This window comes from Stegostoma tigrinum, chromosome 23 (genome assembly GCF_030684315.1).
Source record: "Stegostoma tigrinum isolate sSteTig4 chromosome 23, sSteTig4.hap1, whole genome shotgun sequence".
Classification (NCBI taxonomy): domain Eukaryota; kingdom Metazoa; phylum Chordata; class Chondrichthyes; order Orectolobiformes; family Stegostomatidae; genus Stegostoma; species Stegostoma tigrinum.
Window position 1 is genome coordinate 21,644,675 of NC_081376.1, and position 18,905 is coordinate 21,663,579.

Genomic DNA, 18,905 nt, shown 5'->3' on the forward strand with positions numbered 1-18,905 from the left:
CACTTGCCACATGTTCTAATGAGATGCCAGCTGCACTGCCTGTTTGAAATCCAGTTGGGCTTCAGCTAGTGGGTACTTCTGCATGGTCACGCCATTGATCCTGCATAGCAAATGGTCTCTCAATGTGTCATTTAGGGTTAACTCAAAATCACATGCTTCTGCTAGTCATCGTAACCTCATCAAATCCCAATACATGTTGCTCCAATTCTCTAACAGCCGAATAAAACCAACAGTATCTCAGGATTAGAGGAGGTTTGAGGTCACAATATTCCTTAAACAACTCTGTCAACTATTGGGTGGCTTTAATCGCTGGTCCATCTGGGCAAGTTAAGCCCCTTATAACCGAAAATGCTGCGAGTCCACATGCAGTCAAAAGAATTATTTGCTTTTCATCTGACCCAATTTCATGAACACTGCTTTTGGCCTTGAACCATCAACTCTTTCATCATTTAATTTCTCCTATCTTCCATCCTGTCACAGATCTTCCCTTTTGTTCTATTTCCATCATTCCATTCTTCACTTGCTTAAATATGTTACATTTCCATGTTTTCCCAGTTCTGACGGAAGTTATCATTTTCTCTCCACTGATAAATATTTCCAATATTCTGTTTTTATTTCAGATTCCAGTACCCTGAATAGCTTTTCCTTTAACTCCTCCCACTTCCTACAGACTAAGGGGGTGGCCATGGGCACCCGCATGGGTCTAAGCTATGCCTGTCTCTTTGTAGGATATGTGGAACAGTCCCTCTTCCTCCACTATATTGATGACTGAATTGGTACTGTCTTGTGCTCACACGAGGAGCTTGAACAGTTTATCCACCCTCTAGCAAGAACGCGATCCTTTACTCCCAATTCTTCTGCCTCCACCACACCTGCTCCCAAGATGGAACATTCTATTCCCGGACATCACAGATGTCCTCCTATTTCAAGGACCAGAACATTCCCCCTCCAATGATCAAAAATGCCTTCAACCACATCTCTTGCATTTCCGACTCTTCTGCCCTCATTGTTCCCCAACAAAAATAAAAGTAGAATCCCCCTGGTCCTCACATACCACCCCACCAACCTCCACATCACGCATATCATTCTTTGCCACTACCGCCACCTACAATCCGACCCCATGACCAAACAGGTATTTTCCTCCATACCCCATCTGCCTTTTGTAGGGATCAGTCACTCCGCGACTCCCTTGTCCGCTCCAACCTCCTCAATAACACCACCACACCCGGCATCCTTCCCTGCAACTGCAGGAACTGCTACACCTGCCCCTACACCTCCCCCCTTATCTCCATTCAAGGCCCAAAACAAGGCTTTCATATCCAGCAGGGGTTCACTATATATCCTTCAGCTTGGTCTACTGTATCCGTTGCTCCTGATATGGCTTCCTGTACATCGGTGAGACCAAGCATAGACTAGGGGACCATTTTGTAGAGCATCTGCACTCTGCATGCAACAAATGGCAACATCTTCCAGTCGCCAACCATTTTAAATACCCCTCCCACTCCCTGGGTGACATATCCATCCTGGGCCTCTTCCAGTGCCACAATGACACCAAATGCAAACTGGAGGAGCAAAACGTCATATCCTGACTCAGGAGCCTACAGCCTGATGGCCTAAACATAGAATTCACCAGTTTTAAAATCTGCCCAACTCTGGCTTCATCCCTTGACAAACCACCCTCTCATCCCTGTCTCCTTGATGAGACACAACCTGCCCATCTTCTCTCCCACCGATCCGCCCCTTCCACTTCACTGATCAATCCCCACCACTCCCTATCAGCACTCACCTATCAACATCCCATCTACCTTCTCCAGTCCCACTCCTCCTTTCTCTATTTATTTCTGATCTCCCTTGCCCCTCCCCATTTCTGAAGTAAGGTCCCAACCCAAAACATCAACTTTTCTGCTCCTCTGATGTTGCCTGGCCTGCTGTGTTCCTCCAACTCCACACTGTTAAGACCATAAGACCATGAGACATAGGAGTGGAAGTAAGGCCATTTGGCCCATCGAGTCCACTTTGCCATTTAATCATGGCTGATGGGCATTTCAACTCCATTTCCCTGCACTCTCCCCATAGCCCTCGATTCCTTGTGAGATCAAGAATTTATCAATCTCTGCCTTGAAGACATTTAACGTCCCGGCCTCCACTGCGCTCTGTGGCAATGAATTCCACAGGCCCACCACTCTCTGGCTGAAGAAATGTCTCCTCATTTCTGTTTTAAATTTACCCCCTCTAATTTTAAGGCTGTGCCCACGGGTCCTAGTCTCCCCGCCTAACGGAAACAACTTCCTAGCGTCCACCCTTTCTAAGCCATACATTATGTTGTAAGTTTCTATTAGATCTCCCCTCAACCTTCAAAATTCTAATGAATACAATCCCAGGATCCTCAGCTGTTCATTGTACGTTAAACCTACCATTCCAGGGATCATCCGTGTGACTCTCCGCTGGACATGCTCCAGCGTCAGGATGTCCTTTTTGAGGTGTGGGGCCCAAAATTGGACACAGTATTCTAAATGGGGCCTAACTAGAGCTTTATAAAGTCTCAGAAGCACATCACTGCTTTCACATTCCAATCCTCTTGAGATAAACTACAACATTACATTCGCTTTCTTAATCATGGACTCAACCTGCAAGCTACCCTTTAGAGATTCCTGGACTAGCACTCCCAGATCCCTTTGTACTTCGGCTTTATAAATTTTATCACCATTTAGAAAATAGTCCATGCCAGTATTCTTTTTTCCAAAGTGCAAACCTCGCATTTGCTCACATTGAATTTCATCAGCCATTTCCTGGGCCACTCTCCTAAACTGTCCAAATCTTTCTGCAGCTTCCCCACTTCCTCAGTACTACCTGCCTGTACACTTATCTTCATATCATCGCCAGAATGCCCCCAGTCCCTTCATCCAGATCATTAAAATATAAAATGAACAGCTGTGGCCCCAACACTGAACCCTGCGGGACACTACTTGTCATCGGTTGCCATTCCGAAAAAGAGCCTTTTATCCCAACCCTCTGCCTTCTGTCAGACAGCCAATCCTCAATCCAAGCCAGTAGCTCACCTCGAACCCCATGGGCCCTGACCTTACTCCGCAGCCTCCCGTGAGGCACCTTATCAAAGGCCTGTTGGAAGTCTAGATAGATAACATCCACTGGGTTTCCCTGGTCTAACCTACTTATTAGCTCTTCAAAGAATTCTAACAGTTTGCCAGGCACGACCTCCCTTTACTAAATCCATGCTGACTTGTTCTAATCCGACCCTGTGCTTCCAAGAATTTAGAAATCTCATCCTTGACAATGGATTCTAGAATTTTACCAACAACTGAGGTTAGGCTAATCGGCCTATAATGTTCCATCTTTTGCCTTGATCCTTTCTTAAACAAGGGGGTTACAACAGCAATTTTCCAATCATCTGGGACTTTCCCTGACTCCAGTGACTTTTGAAAGATCACAACCAAAGCCTCCGCTGTTTCGTCAGCCACCTCCCTCAGAACTCTAGGATGTAGCCCATCGGGGCCGGGAGATTTATCAATTTTTAGACCTCTTAGCTTTTCTAGCACTTTTTCCTTTGTAATGCCTACCATACTCAACTCTGCCCCTGACTCTCCTTAATTGTTGGGATACCACCAAGTAGATGTTCTGACCTACATGTCAGGAATATGCATCATTGAGTTTCTAAGGAAGGAAAGAAGAATTAGAAGTGAGCACGTAAATAAGGTGAACTAGTGCTTTAATGAGGTACAAATACATGGTAGCAAGTTGTCATCACTCAAGGCGAGATTCTGAAGTCACCATTTAATGTTCCAGGGGAAATTCGGACAAAGTTTTCTTGACATTGAGATTCTAGTTTTTCGATTCGCTTTGTACTTTCCCACCTTTCTCACCACTATGCAAGCTGTATAAGGGAGGAGAGAATTCTACCAATGATAAACGTAACATGACGATTTGGCCATTGACTGCAATCGTGAACAGTTGTTGACTAATCGCTGAATGATTAATGATTGTGATAGATTAACTATAGTTGATATTTATAGTGTTGCCATCAAATAAGTGTCAGTAATTACCACAAGTGTGTACAGTATTTTCTAATCTATTTATTAGTCAAATCAAATGTAAATGAGCATCAAGAAAAAAAATCTCAAAATATAAAAATGCTGACAATAAATTTTGAAATCAAAATAGGGATAACTTTTTTTTGTTTGAAGTGACATCAGATCTCCAAGTCACAAACGTACCATGACTATCCCATAATCAATTCAGCGCAGTTACAATGGCTCCTTGAAAATTACAAAATGTTATTACTTTAAAATAGCTAATCACCATTGCTAAACAAGGAGAAAATGCTTCTTAAAAGCACTAAATGGATTCAAATTATTACAAAGTGAAATGTAAGTACCTGTTAAAAACTGTCCATTGTATACAATTCTTTCTGGACTCAGTGTGGGTGACTGGACATTGTAACCACTGATGGCGTTATAAAGCTCTTCATTTGGATCCCCCGGCAACTGACTGGCTGGGACAGGTGATAGCTGCTGATCGGGGCTGCAGTATGGACTTGGACCCTGGCTGCTTTCCATAGGAGATGCTCCCAGAGGGCTGGATGCAGAATGCCTCTGATACAGTGGTCTGCCTGACACTCGGACTTCAGCCTGCAAAAGGAAATAAGGTAAAATATGCAATCAAGGAAGCAACTTTAATCAAAATAATATGCTGTATCTCAGCACACAGTATAAGAATTTCTGTCCTGGAATACATAATATTTGTTTACTCATACTAAAAGACCCATTTAAAGTCTCAAATACACGCAGGCTAGGTATGTTAAGGTCCAATTTAAAGGGAGCTTTACTCGGTGACTATACTCTGACCTGAGGCATTTAAAGAAAGCTCTGGTCTAAGGTTGCCATGAAACACTTTCAGAACATATGCATGCGTATTACATATGGTTGTTTTTAACACATGCAAATTGCCACATTTCTGATTGGTCTTTTCAAGAATCAGAATGCACCTAAACGTTTGTCAGGAATCTGCAAGCTTATAATCAGATAGGTAATCAGGTTTCAACAGCAAGTCGTGCTGCTGTGAATGAACTGTCATAGAGAAGGTGAAAATCCTGCAATATTGGCAATATAGAATACAGAAAGCAGAAAGGTGAAAATTGTGTGTTACTTAGTGTCCTAAACTTGTAATTATAGCCATCGCAGGCTAGTAAAGAACTTCATAGCTTGATTTGTGAGTTAGCTACTTACTTGAAGTTTTTATTTCTTTTCCCATCTGAAAGTTGTAAAAAGTTAAAAATTGCTGGAAAACAACACATTTTGTTGAAGTGTTTTATCTGCAGGAGGGGAGCAAGCTATTGATTATCAAGTGACCTCTGATTGGTAGAGATGTTGCTCTGGAGAATACATTAATTAATGATAATTGACATTTAACTGTGAAACAGTATAAATGTTTGTTTTACCCTTGAATTCATTTTCTTGCAAATTGTCCTGATGGGTGCAAGATGAAAAGCTCAGCAAAATGTGTCCTTTTCCAGTAATACTCAAGCTCCATACTACTAAGTGGCTTTTTGATGAAAAAGGATCTTTAATCTCAAATAAAGTGCAGTTTTATAAAATACATGCAAGTGGATAGTAATAGTCCCTTCACTGTTTCTCTGTCCCAGTCAAAGATATTCTATTTGTCCCGGACATCATTCTTTCTCGTACCTTAATCAAAACTGACCTCTTTTTCTCCCCTTTCCTATCTTTCCTGAATATCTATGTCCTGGAATATTAAAAATCTGATCCTCCCATTTTTTTGAGCTAGGTATCAGGTATCGCCACTACATTATAATTCTATGTGACTATTTGGACCTGTTGCTCACCAGCCTTGTTAACTACACTTTTTGTATTTGCATACATAAACACTGAATGAAATTTATATTTTTGCTGTATTTTCTCATGATCCCACATAATTCTGTCTTATTTCAAACTCTAACTGCATCTCACAGGCCTTTGTGCACCTCATTTAAATAATTAATCCTGCTTCCTGGTGCCCAACACCTTGTTGAATTAATTTAAACATTTTCTCACAGCACTAGTCAGCCTGCCCACAAGGATTCAGTTCTGGTTCTGTTCAAGTGTTCCCTTCTGTCACAGACTGGTCCCAATGCTCCCTCCCATTAATTCAAAGGTTGATAATCATGGCCATTTTAGAAGTCCTTACTAACTGGCTATACCTTTCCAATATTCAATAATTTCATCATATATTCTAAATTCTAATCATTTATCACTAACAGATTAATTGAACTGATTTCTTAGCTTATCTAACTCTTTCTTTCCTAGAGCAAAGTTACAATCAACTCCATTTACAATCTTCAGGCGCAATTGTGAATTTCACAGAAGTCTGGAAAACTCTAGTTGGATCATCTTGTATTTGTTTCCTAAGCATATTCAGATGTAAACCATTAGTTTTGGTGATTTATCAAACTTGTGGGTGAGCAAGTTCCTTACTTCTTGAATAGCAAAAAAAGTTAATGTCAGTTTAGCACTTAATTATACTGAGTAAATATTTATTTTTGTAAATTCCTTGCTGTTTCCAAGTTGAATTTAGTATAAATGCTTATATGTTATAATGAAGGAATAAAATGCTTGAATGCCTCAGATGAAGCCCATCGAGCTGATTGTCTCCTTTAAAGGTTAAGTGCTATATACCATGAACTTCTCAATGAAAAGCTGGTGATGTTCTGCATTGCAGGAGAAAATATTTTCTTTTAAATTCAAATAAAGGTCAGGCTTTTTATAATAAAAAGGTTTATTCTCTGTTGTCAAAACTTTCTAGACAATGCAGTTGAATTCTCATAAATACAACCTTATTATCAGAAAAAATTGCCAGTTCTTTTCCACAAGATCATTGCAAAGTCCAGTATTAGCATGCTGAAAGTCAATCTGTATGCAAGTTCTTCGATAAGCATTTATCAACCCAAGCAGACCTTTGCTATGTTGATGTCTGACAAATAACACTCTCTGTTAAAATATGGGTTACTCCACTAACTATGCATGATTGCTGTTTTGGCTTGACAATCATATTCAATCCCCAATGGAAAAAAACTCAGCAATAAATGGAAAACTAGCACTCAATTATGTATTTCCGTTTACTCTCACTAAAGGTTTAACATAGTATTAACAAAGCTGAGGTCTCAACAGCTTTGGCTTATAGAAAGAAAGAAAACCCAAGGTACTGGGAATGGTACATAGATACATGACAAAACTAGGTAATAAACACACACAATTGTTTGAAAGTTCAGATGTAAACTGACCTTAGTTCTTGCATTAATACACTTACGTGTCTCTAACCTCTCTACTGGCTTTTAATGGTAATTTCGCTATCAAAAAATCTAACTCCTCAATGGGAGGAAGCAGAACTGGAGACAACAAGTTATTTAACTGCTACCATCCAACTTTAATCGCAAAGAAGGGAACTGTAAACATTAAAAAAAACGAGTGAAACTAAACTTCCAGGGTTTCAGGTGGCAGAGGAGGATGCATCATTACTTTTACTTACAATATTGATCTGCCAAATCATCTGACTGCCTCAAACCTAGCAATCTTGATAGATTCATTGAAAACAAAAATGTGCAAAGGCTATCAAAGGGTCAGAAACAAATTTTTTTCTACTTGTTCATGGGATATGGGCATCACTGGTTGCATTAACATTCATTGTGGTGAGAAGGTGGTGGTGAGCTGATCTCTTCAAACTGCTTCACTCCATGGATGTAAATCCACAATGCTGTTAGGAAGGGAGTTCCAGGATTCTGCGATAGTGAAGTGAAGGTGATATAGTTGCAAGATGGTCTGTGGCTTACAGGGGACATTTCTGTTGGTACAGCCTCAATGCATCTGCTGCTCTTGACCTTCCAGGTGGCAGAGGTTGCGTGTTTGGAAGGTGCTGTCGAAGGAGCCTTGTTGAGTTGCTAAAGTACATATTGCTAACATTATGTGTCAGTGGTGAAGGGAATAACTGTTGAAAGTAATGGATAGTATCAAGTGGCTTCAGTGTTTTTGGAACTGTACCGATTCAGGCTAGCGGAGGGTATTCCCTCAAATTCCTGACTTGTGCCTTGTCAATGACAGAAATAGAATCCCTGTAGTGTGGAACAGGCCATTCAGCCCAACAAGTCCACACTGACTCACCAAAGAGCATCCCACCCAGACTCACCCCCTCACCTTATCCCTATAACCCTGTATTATCCATGGCTAATCCACCTAAGCTACACATCCCTGGTCGCTATGGGCAATTTGGCACAGCTAATCCACCTTGCCTACACGTTTTTGGGCTGTGGGTGGAAACGGGAGCACTCAGAAGAAACCCACGCAGACATGGGGAGAATGCCGGGGGGGGGTGGAGGGAACGACTTAGCGGGGAAAGCAGTGGGGCACAGGTCTCTGGCACAGAGTCTGTCCCTGCTGCTCAGAAGGGAAGGGGGAAGAGGAGCAGAGCAGTAGTCATTGGGGACTCCATAGTTAGGGGGACAGATAGGAGGTTCTGTGGGGACGAGAGAGACTCACGGTTGGTGTGTTGCCTCCCAGGTGCCAGGATGGGTGATGTCTCTGATCGTGTTTTTGGGATCCTTAAGGGGGAGGGGGAGAAGCCCCAAGGCGTGGTCCATATTGGCACCAATGACATAGGTAGGAAGAGAGATGGGGATTTAAGGCAGAAATTCAGGGAGCTAGGGTGGAAGCTGAGAGCTAGGATGAACAGAATTGTTGTCTCTGGTTTTTTGCCCGTGCCATGTGCTAGTGAGGCGAAGAATAAGGAGAGAGAGGAGTTGAAAATGTGGCTACAGGGATGGTGCAGGAGGGAGGGTTTTGGATTCTTGGATAATTGGGGCTCTTTCTGGGGTAGGTGGGACCTCTACAAGCAAGATGGTCTTCACCTGAACCAGAGGGGTACCGATATCCTTGGGGGGAAATTTGCTAAGGCTATTCGGGTGGGTTTAAACTAATTCAGCAGGGGGATGGGAACCAAAATTGTAGTTCAAGTATAGAAAAGGTTGAGAGTAGGGAGGTCTGAAATAAAGTTTCAGGGACACAAGATGGCACCGGCAAGCAAGAAGTTGGTTTGAAGTGACTTCAACGCCAGGAGCATCCGGAATAAGGTGGGTGAACTTGCAGCATGGGTTAGTACCTGGGACTTCGATGTTGTGGCCATTTTGGAGACATGGATAGAGCAGGGACAGGAATGGTTGTTGCAGGTTCCGGGATTTAGATGTTTCAGTAAGAACAGAGAAGATGGTAAAAGGGCGGGAGGTGTGGCATTGTTGGTCAAAGACAGTATTACAGTTGCAGAAAGGATGTTTGGGGACTCATCAACTAAGGTAGTATGGGCTGAGGTTAGAAACAGGAAAGGAAAGGTCACCCTGTTGGGAGTTTTCTATAGGCCTCCAAGTAGTTCCAGAGATGTAGAGGAAAGGGTAGCAAAGATGATTCTCGATAGGAGTGAGAGAGACAGGGTAGTTGTCATGGGGGACTTCAACTTTCCAAATATTGACTGGGAACACTATAGTTCGAGTACTATAGATGGATCAGTTTTTGTCCAGTGTGTGCAGGAGGGCTTCGTGACACAGCATGTAGATAGGCCAACAAGGGACGAAGCCACATTAGATTTGGTACTGGGTAATGAGCCCGGCCAGGTGTTAGATTTGGAAGTAGGTGAGCACTTTGGTGATAGCGAACACAATTCTGTTATGTTTACTTTAGTAATGGAAAGGGATTGGTGCATACCACTGGGCAAGAGTTATAGCTGGGGGAAAGGAAATTACGATGAGATTAGGCAAGATTTAGGGAGCCGAGGATGGGGAAGGAAACTGCAGGGGATGGGCACATTAGAAATGTGGATCTTATTCAAGGAAAAGCTCCTGTGTGTCCTAGAGAAGTATGCACCTGTGAGGCAGGGAGGAAACTGTACAGCGCGGGAGCCATGGTTTACGAAGGAGGTGGAATCTCTGGTCAAGATGAAGGCAGCTTATGTTAGGATGAGTTGTGAAGGCTGAGTTAGGGCGCTTGAGGGCTATGAGGTAGGCAGGAAAGACCTAAAGAGAGAGCTCAGAAGAGCCAGGAGGAGACATGAGAAGTTGTTGGCGGATAGGATCAGGGTAATCCCTAAGGCTTTCTGTAGGTATTTAAGGAATAAAAGAATGACGAAAGAAAGATTAGGGCCAATCAAGGATAGTAGTGGGAAGTTGTGTGTGGAGTCAAAGGAGATAGGGGAAGCACTAAACGAATATTTTTCAACAGTATTCACTCTAGAAAACGACAATGTTGTCGAGGGGAATACTGAGATAGAGTCTACTAGACTAGGTGGGATTGAGGTTCACAAGGAAGAGGTATTAGAAATCCTACAGAGGGTGAAGATAGATAAGTCCCCTGGGCCAGATGGGATTTTTCCTAGAATCCTCTGGGAAGCCAGGGGGGAGATTGCCAAGCCTTTGGCATTGATCTTTAACTCGTCATTGTCTACAGGAATTGTGCCAGATGACTGGAGGATAGCAAATGTGGCTCTCCTGTTCAAGAAGGGGAGTAGAGACAACCCTGGTAATTATAGACCACTGAGTCTTACCTTAGTTGTTGGTAAAGTGTTGGAAAAGGTTATAAGGGATAGGATTTATAATCATCTAGAAAAGAATAAATTGATTAGGGATAGTCAGCACGGTTTTGTGAAGAGAAGGTCGTGCCTCACAAACCTTATTGAGTTCTTTGAGAAGATGACCAAACAGGTAGATGAGAGTAAACCAGTTGATGTGGTGTATATGGATTGTACAAAATGCGGAGGAATGGGATTGTGGGAGATATAGCAGTTTGGATCAGAAATTGGCTTGCTGAAAAAAGACAGAGGGTGGTAGCTGATGGGAAATGTTCATCCTGGAGACCAGTTACTCGTGGTGTACCACAAGGGTCGGTGTTGGGTCCACTGCTGTTTGTCATTTTTATAAATGACCTGGATGAGGGCGTAGAAGGATGGGTTAGTAAATTTGCAGATAACACTAAGGTCGGTGGAGTTGTGGATAGTGACGAAGGATGTTGTAGGTTGCAGAGAGACATAGATAAGCTGCAGAGCTGGCCTGAGAGGTGGCAAATGGAGTTTAATGCAGACAAGTGTGAGATGATGCACTTTGGTAGGAGTAACCAGAAGACAAAGTACTGGTAAGATTCTTGGTAGTGTAGATGAGCAGAGAAATCTCGGTGTACATGTACACAGATCCTTGAAAGTTGCCACCCAGGTTGACAGGGCTGTTAAGAAGGCATACAGTATTTTAGCTTTTATTAATAGAGGGATCGAGTTCCGGAACCAAGAGGTTATTCTGCAGCTGTACAAAACTCTGGTGTGGCCGCACTTGGAGTATTGCGTACAGTTCTGGTCACCGCATTATATGCAGGATGTGGAAGCTTTGGAAAGGGTGCAGAGGAGATTTACTAGGATGTTGCCTGGTATGGAGGGAAGGTCTTACGAGGAAAGGCTGAGGAATTTGAGGCTGTTTGCGTTAGAGAGAAGAAGGTTGAGAGGTGACTAAATGGAGACATATAAAATAATCAGAGGGTTAGATAGAGTGGATAGGGAGAGCTTTATTCCTAGGATGGTGGCGGCGAGCACAAGGGGGCATAGCTTTAAATTGAGGGGTGAAAGATATAGGACAGATGTCAGAGGTGGTTTCTTTTCTCAGAGAGTAGTAAGGGAATGGAACGCTTTGCCTGCAATGGTAGTAGATTCGCCAACTTTAGGTACATTTGAATCGTCATTGGCTAAGCATATGGACATACATGGAATAGTGTAGGTTAGATGGGCTTGAGATCGGTATGACAGGTCAGCACAACATCGAGGGCCAAAGGGCCTGTACTGTTCTATGTATTAATGCGCAAACTCCACACAGTCACCCAAGGTGGAAATTGAACCTAGCTTAACGGTGCTGTGAAGCATCAGTGCTAACCACTGAGCCAGGAAGTGACTTACTTGCGTTGTAAAGCATGACTGAGCTTCTGAGCTACTGTCCAATCATCTCTGGTGAGTCCGCCCTTTCAGAAGAAAGAAATACCAGGAATTGTGTTGGTGGTGTCTGGGGCAGGAGTGACTCAATGAGCATGATTGCATCAGGTTATTGCTTGACTAGTCTGTAGGACAGCTATCCCAAATTTGGCTTAAGCCCTCAGACAATAATACGGAAAACTTAGCCTGTTCAACAGATTGGGCTTGCTGTTATCATTTCCATTATTTAGATCAATGCCAGGAATCTATCCTATTTCACAGGTTAAAAACTATCTTTTGTTTGCTACAACTAAGGGGCTCTTGAGGGTATTTCAGAGCATTTAACAATGTCTGTCTTGCTGTAGGTCTCTTGCAGGCCAAATCAGGTAATGACCACAGATTTCCATCCTGAAAGGACATTAGAGCACCAGGTGGGTTCTCATGATAACTGACAATTGACAATTGTTTTTTGGTCACCATTACTAGACGGCCACCACCTGAATTGTTGCCATTACTTGGTGACGTTAACGTAAAAGCTTGAATTCATTTTCCAAGGACTTCTTGTGGCTACATATCTCTAGGTTCTAAGGCCATCTGTTTCACTTAAGGAGCACTCTCTCTATAATTACCATTAATCCATCTTACATACGAGAACCTCAAATTAGATGAAAGAAATGATCTTTACACAAACTATATGGAGCTCTGTACACTTTTGACCAGTATCATTCCATGCTGCCAATTCCTGGAAAGAAAATTTCAGCAAATACATTATTTCTGCTTTTTCAGATGTTTCTTTGCCAACTTTTCTGTCTGGTATTAGTCAGACCAGTTGGTCATAAAACTTACAATACAAAAGAGGCAAAAGGCCTGTTGCACTTGAATTGAAGCCATTTATGCTAATCTTGTTTACATTTTTGGAGGTTGCTTACTTTATTTTTCATTCCCGGGATTTATGGTTTCTATATTTCAGATTATGCATGCTTGATCCTCTGCATTCTCATGGACCGCCCACCCACTGGTCCCCCCCCCAACACATCTCCCTCACCACATGCACACACACACACGCACCCGCACACGCACACACTCCAACCTCAACCCATCTTCATATCAGTGAAGTTCCCAGTCACATTCCATAGTGAATAATAACATTAGTGTTTTGTATGCTTAAAATGCAGGACTAGGTAATAGTTATCTCTTTAGCTTCCTTGACTTTCAAGTCTGCTCCCAAGCAGAACTGCTTGTTCTAGTGAGCAAAGGCTTGGACAAATACTTTGTAAAAGAGCAAACCCTTGTGATGCATTTCTGTGGTGATGCACTATATTTGTCATGTTTCAAACAGGAATTTAAATTAGTTTTGTTTAACCTTCAAAACAACCCTTTGGTTCTATGATCCACAACATTAATTTATATCTCAAAAATAAAGTTAACAGCGATTTTTCAACATTAACTGTCACCTAAAAACTTGTTTTACTTTTTTTAATTTGAGAATCATATCCATAATTTAAAATCACTTTCTGAAATATCTATAGGCCTCCTGTCCCAACAAGCTAAGAAATTACCATTTTTATTCATGTTTTCTCATTTCCACTCTGACCTTACTCTGAACAACAATTACTCCACAAACTATGATTACTTGAGGCGGTCTGAAAATTTCTAAAATCTATCACCTTAATTATCTTACCTGTACAAACTCAACCTCATCAAAACTAAAAGTTTTCTCAAAAATAATAATCTGAAACATGAAATTAGATGATAATGACCATAACAATGAGTTGTAGTCACAAAGCTTGTAAAACCTCTCACAGTGGTTCATAGGAGCATTATCATCCAAAACCAAACACTGATACACGTTATAAGATATTAGAATGGGACAGAGATCGACTTAAAGCAGAAAAGATAAGTGGAGAGATTTAAGGAAGAAATTCCAGAGCTTAGGTTCTTGACAGTTCAAGACACAGCTGCCAATGTAAAGTGATTAAAGAGGAGATGCACAAGAACTGGAGAGTAGTGATCTGGGAGGGTTGCAGAGCTGTGGAGATAGCAGAAAGGTCATGGAGGAATTGAATTGTGCCAGAACAGGAGTCAATGTGGGTAAGCGACTGCAAAAAATGATGGGTGAATAGAATTTGTTAAAAATTAAAGTAGACCAGCACAATTTTGAATGAGCTTAAGTTTATACAGAGGTAAAAAAGAAGGGAATCTACCAGGACAGCATTAGAATAGTTAAGGTCAGAGGGAACTAATGGACATACGATAGTTTCAACAGCAAATGAGCTGAGGAGATGTCAAATTATGCAATGTTATGCAGCACTGGTAATGCAAAGCTGTGTCTAAGTTCAAATACCTTCATACAGTCTATAGATTTAATCCGAATATTTTTCTACCTTATTACTAGATGATTCTGCCCTTTATCTGTTTCTATCAGAGGTAATGATGAATGCATTTTGCAATATGTAATTTGTTATGTTTAAGATATTTTGTTTTATTATCTTGGGCACTTACTTTGAATTGTTGACATGCCAACTATCGGTCAGAGGTAGGTAAATGCACAGGAGTTCAAAGATGTCAGTAATGCCATCATGGATATGTAAGGGAAAATCAGGAAAATAGGATGGACATGGAAAGTTTTAGTAGCTTTTACAGTAACTAACTTCAAATCGCCTTGGTAAACTGAATTTGTTAGTGAAAAGTGAGCGGTCACAGGAAACTTAAAAATTTACTGGCACTCTACCACCAACTGATTGCTGATCAATCTGTTGTTCCCATCCCATTACTGGAATGGCCTCCCATGGCTGTCGGCAATCTCATTTATGGACAACTATAACCCATTGATGGAGTACTAAAAAAAGGGGGAAATTACTTTCTCTGGAGCACTGAAAATGGATTACTGTTCTGAACAAGCAAGTATGAATGTAGATTGAAGTCATTCATAAATCTGGCCTGCACTTTTTATTAGCCTATTGAGACGTAAGCAATCTGTACACGATGGTTTTGCACAACTGAAAGACAACTATTGAAAGTATACAGAAGGGAGCAACCAAAATAATTGAGAGCACAGATGAATGATATAAATTGGACATATTCAGAATGAAAAGGGAAGAATGTGAGGTAACCAATGTTTTAAAAGACATATGCTACGTCATTACTGCAAATGTTTCAAAATCCATTAGATTCTGGAAATGTCCCATTAGACCAAAAATTAGCAAATATAGCCCCTCTATTCAAAAAAGGCAGGAGGTGAAACACGGAAAGTTATAGACCAGTTAGTTTGATATCTACCATAGGAAGGTGCTGGAATTGATTATAGATATTATTGCTATGCACTTAGAAAAACTCAAGATTATTGGTAACAGTCAGCATGCTTTTGTCAAAGGGACATCATGTTTGGGCAGCATGGTGGCTCAGTAGTTAGCACTGCTGCCTCAGTGTCAGAGACCCAGATTCAATTCCACCCTCGAGCAACTGTCTGTGTGGAGTTTACACATTCTTCCCGTGTCTGCGTGGGTTTCCTCCAGGTGTTCCAGTTTCTTCCCATGGTCCAAAGATGTGCAGGTTAGGTGGATTGGCAAAGTTAAATTACCCGTAATGTTCAGGATTGTGGAGCTTAGGTGCATTATAGGAGGATGGGTCTGGGTGGGAATATCCAGAGGTCAGTGTGGACTTGCTGGGCCAAACAGCCTGTTTCCACACTGTCAGGGATTCTATAAAAACTGTTTAACTAATTATTTGGAGTTCGTTGAAACAGCAACATGCTAAGGATAAAGGGGAGTCTGTAGATATACTATACTTGGATTTCGAGAAGATATTTGATAATTTGCCACATCAAAGGCTAGCATAGAAAATAAAAGCTAATGGCGTAGCATAGATTGAGGATTGGCTGAATAGCAGAAAACAGAGGATTTCTACAAATAGATGTTTGATTGAGCAGGATGTGATGAGTGGAGTTCCACAGGGATTTGTGCTGGGGCCCCAAATTTTCACAACTTACAACAATGATTTAAATGTGGAGAGTGCAGACCAAAGTGATAATTCTGAAATCAGTACATTACTCAGGCAAATAACAAATGAGAAAAGTGCTGGTCCAAAGTAAGTTAATGATTTGAGCTGTTTCTATTGGGTCTTTGATAGTTGCAGATTCAAGACCTGAGTCATCAACCATGACTGTAACTCTGTAAAGGTCAAACACTTTTGATTTGTGTGGCTAGAGTCCGCAGACTGTCAATGTAAAAGAACACTACACATCTTCTCCCAGTATTCACAATTAAGAAGTAATTTTGTCACTTCCTCCATGCAAGGCTCAAAATATATCTCCACATTGGTTTCTGTGGAAAGTTTACAGATATTTATTTTACTCATTGTGCTATAACATTGCAGCTGAGGTGACAGCTGAGAAAGATGATGACTTTGGAACTGGAGAATATCCTGACCCCCAAAAACAACTTTTTAAAACTCCATAGCATGCAATGAATAATTTACTGAAAAATGCAATCTCACTGTGCTTCCTTGACCTGGGAAGCAAGAGTTACACACGTGTTACAGAGTAGGCCAGATGTTAGATGGCTGCCCAGATCTCCAAGGACAGCTGGACACATATGCTGTTTCTGAAGAGGCATAGATGTTTCAGACTAAACCAAAATCATGAGCGCAGTAGGGTCAAGTTACAGCTGGTACTATTAGTGACTTCACACTAGTGACACTCCTTTTTAACTGTAAATGAATTTATACACATAAGTGGGTGTTAACTTATTGGAATTATTGCTATAGACTATATTGCCGTAGCTGTTTTAGATAAGTGTCTCTGAATAGAATTGTGCCTCTGATTCAATGGAAGTGGTTTCAGGGTATTAAAAAAATTTTGCAATATATAAGAAATTTAAACACACTAAAAAATTAGCAGTAACCAATATGCTGCTAGCGGTTACTGGCTCCAGAACTTTACCTCTCTGGATTTTACTTCTCATCAGTGCCATATGCATCATGCAAAACATCTTAAAGCATTTCAAATGAAACCAGGGAGATGCATGCTGCATCTTGGAAGGCATGATAAGGAAGGATGAACAAGTTCATCTTTAACTGTGAATATATTTGGGAGCAGGTGCACACGCTGCTCTGCACTGTTTGTGAATCAACTGCAAACTTCCAGTCACAAAAGTTAAAAAATATTCCTGGATTAAGTTTCGAGAATCACCATCCCTATGTGTGCCACATTGCTAGCACACTATCATAAAAGGAAGAAGAAACAGGGCAAACATCAGATGCCATAGTCTTCCAACTGCTAATTTTGCTACGTTTGACATATTGCCCTAATAGTAGAAAGTTCCTGCCCTTTCACAACTTCTTAACTCCAAATATTAAGACAGCTTTTAAGGATGGAAGATAAAACACGAGCAAAAAAGATCATACTCAAATTTTTACATACCCAAAATCAGTCAGTCCATTGGCCAGGATGTAGTCTGATGTGAAAATCAGACAATTCAGCTGATAGATAGGTTTGGGAATATCTTTTTGGAGATAATTATCTTCCATTGAAACAGCAGCTTTAGAAGAGTTTGTTTTTTTCTCTTTGCTTAAATTCAATGTATCCCACAACAATTAAGTAAGAGGCCAGGAAAACAAACAGGATTATTTTAAAACAGGTAAACTTCTGAAAATGTGTCAAACTGATTTAAAGCAGAAATGCAAATAACACATAAACGTATTCATTCTGACAGCCACGAAAAGACGGGTAGTTTGTTTTTAACAGTTCCAAAATGAGTCCTCAAGTGAAAAGCATCCTGCATCAGAGTAATGCTAAGTTAACCAAATACACACGCCATGATGTGTAAATAGGAAATAGCAGCATGCAGACACAGAAAAGTCAGCATGATTAATATGATACTTTAATCTAATTACAGAGTTAAACACAGAAAATCATCTGCTGCCAGCAGCACATGGAGCTCATGCTTCTGAAATGAACTCAGATCATCATTCCTTCAAGGTGCAACTATCATTTATGTCATTAAACTGAATTTGGCAGCTTCAAACTTCACATATTAAAGCAAGTCGACAATTCACTAGGAATGAGAGAGGTGACAGAGAAACAAATATATCAACATACTCATGACAGTCCAATATTTGGCAAAATGGGATTTCAAGATTGCTTTACAACTTACATAATGCAGCAAATTTCCAGTATAATGAGCATTCAGTTCATTTTCCCCCAGGTGCTTTCCTCAGAAAGCAGTTTTTAAAAAAAGACATCTTGTACATGTCAAAGAATCATCCTTCAGGGAATACACTGATTATCTAATTCACATCACTTTGACTTAATTTTAAAAACAATGTCAGACTGTAGTTGTTTTCATTTTAAACATTTCTAATTGTTTTGGAAGTGTGGGGATAAACGTAACCTGAACCACAGCTCCAGAAACAAGTACACTTTAACAAGTTCATTGCCACTTAAATGCTTGGCATCACTGCCTAAATGTTCCAACATGCTGTCGAGTTGTATCTGCCTATGATGAAATTAAACTCTTGACTTGGTTGTCCAGCTAATTGTAGCTTTACACTATGCAAGAATAAATTCAGGACAACAAACATCAACAATAGGAGCAGCTAAGAGTGTAAAATAGACTTACAAGGGGTTCAGCTGAAAATCCCACAAATAATGTTATGATGTATTATATCTCACTGTTTAAGTTATAGGGCTTTAAACTGCTAACAAAAACAAAATTACTTTCATAGGCTTCAGTGGAATTCAGACTTTTCAGAAATACAAGACTTATGGCATAGAAGATGGCCATTTGGTCTATCATGCCTGGATAGAGGCCACCTGACAACCAATCTTTCTAATGGTCTCCTTGCTACCTTTCCCATTTCCATCATAAACTGTTGAGTCTATGGCTGACATCCTTCTGTACAGCATCACTTCC

The 18,905-nt window shown here is 40.9% G+C and overlaps 1 protein-coding gene across 2 annotated transcripts in view; it reads right to left on the minus strand.

Annotated features, from left to right (window-relative positions):
* Positions 1-18,905, minus strand: part of LOC125462423 (probable helicase with zinc finger domain) — a 367,554-nt gene that overhangs the window by 14,826 nt on the left and 333,823 nt on the right. For both annotated transcript variants that reach the window (XM_059653989.1, XM_059653987.1), the window contains exon 28: positions 4,394-4,646. In XM_059653989.1, the coding sequence (XP_059509972.1) occupies positions 4,394-4,646 (253 nt within the window). The remainder of the gene's footprint in view (positions 1-4,393; positions 4,647-18,905) is intronic.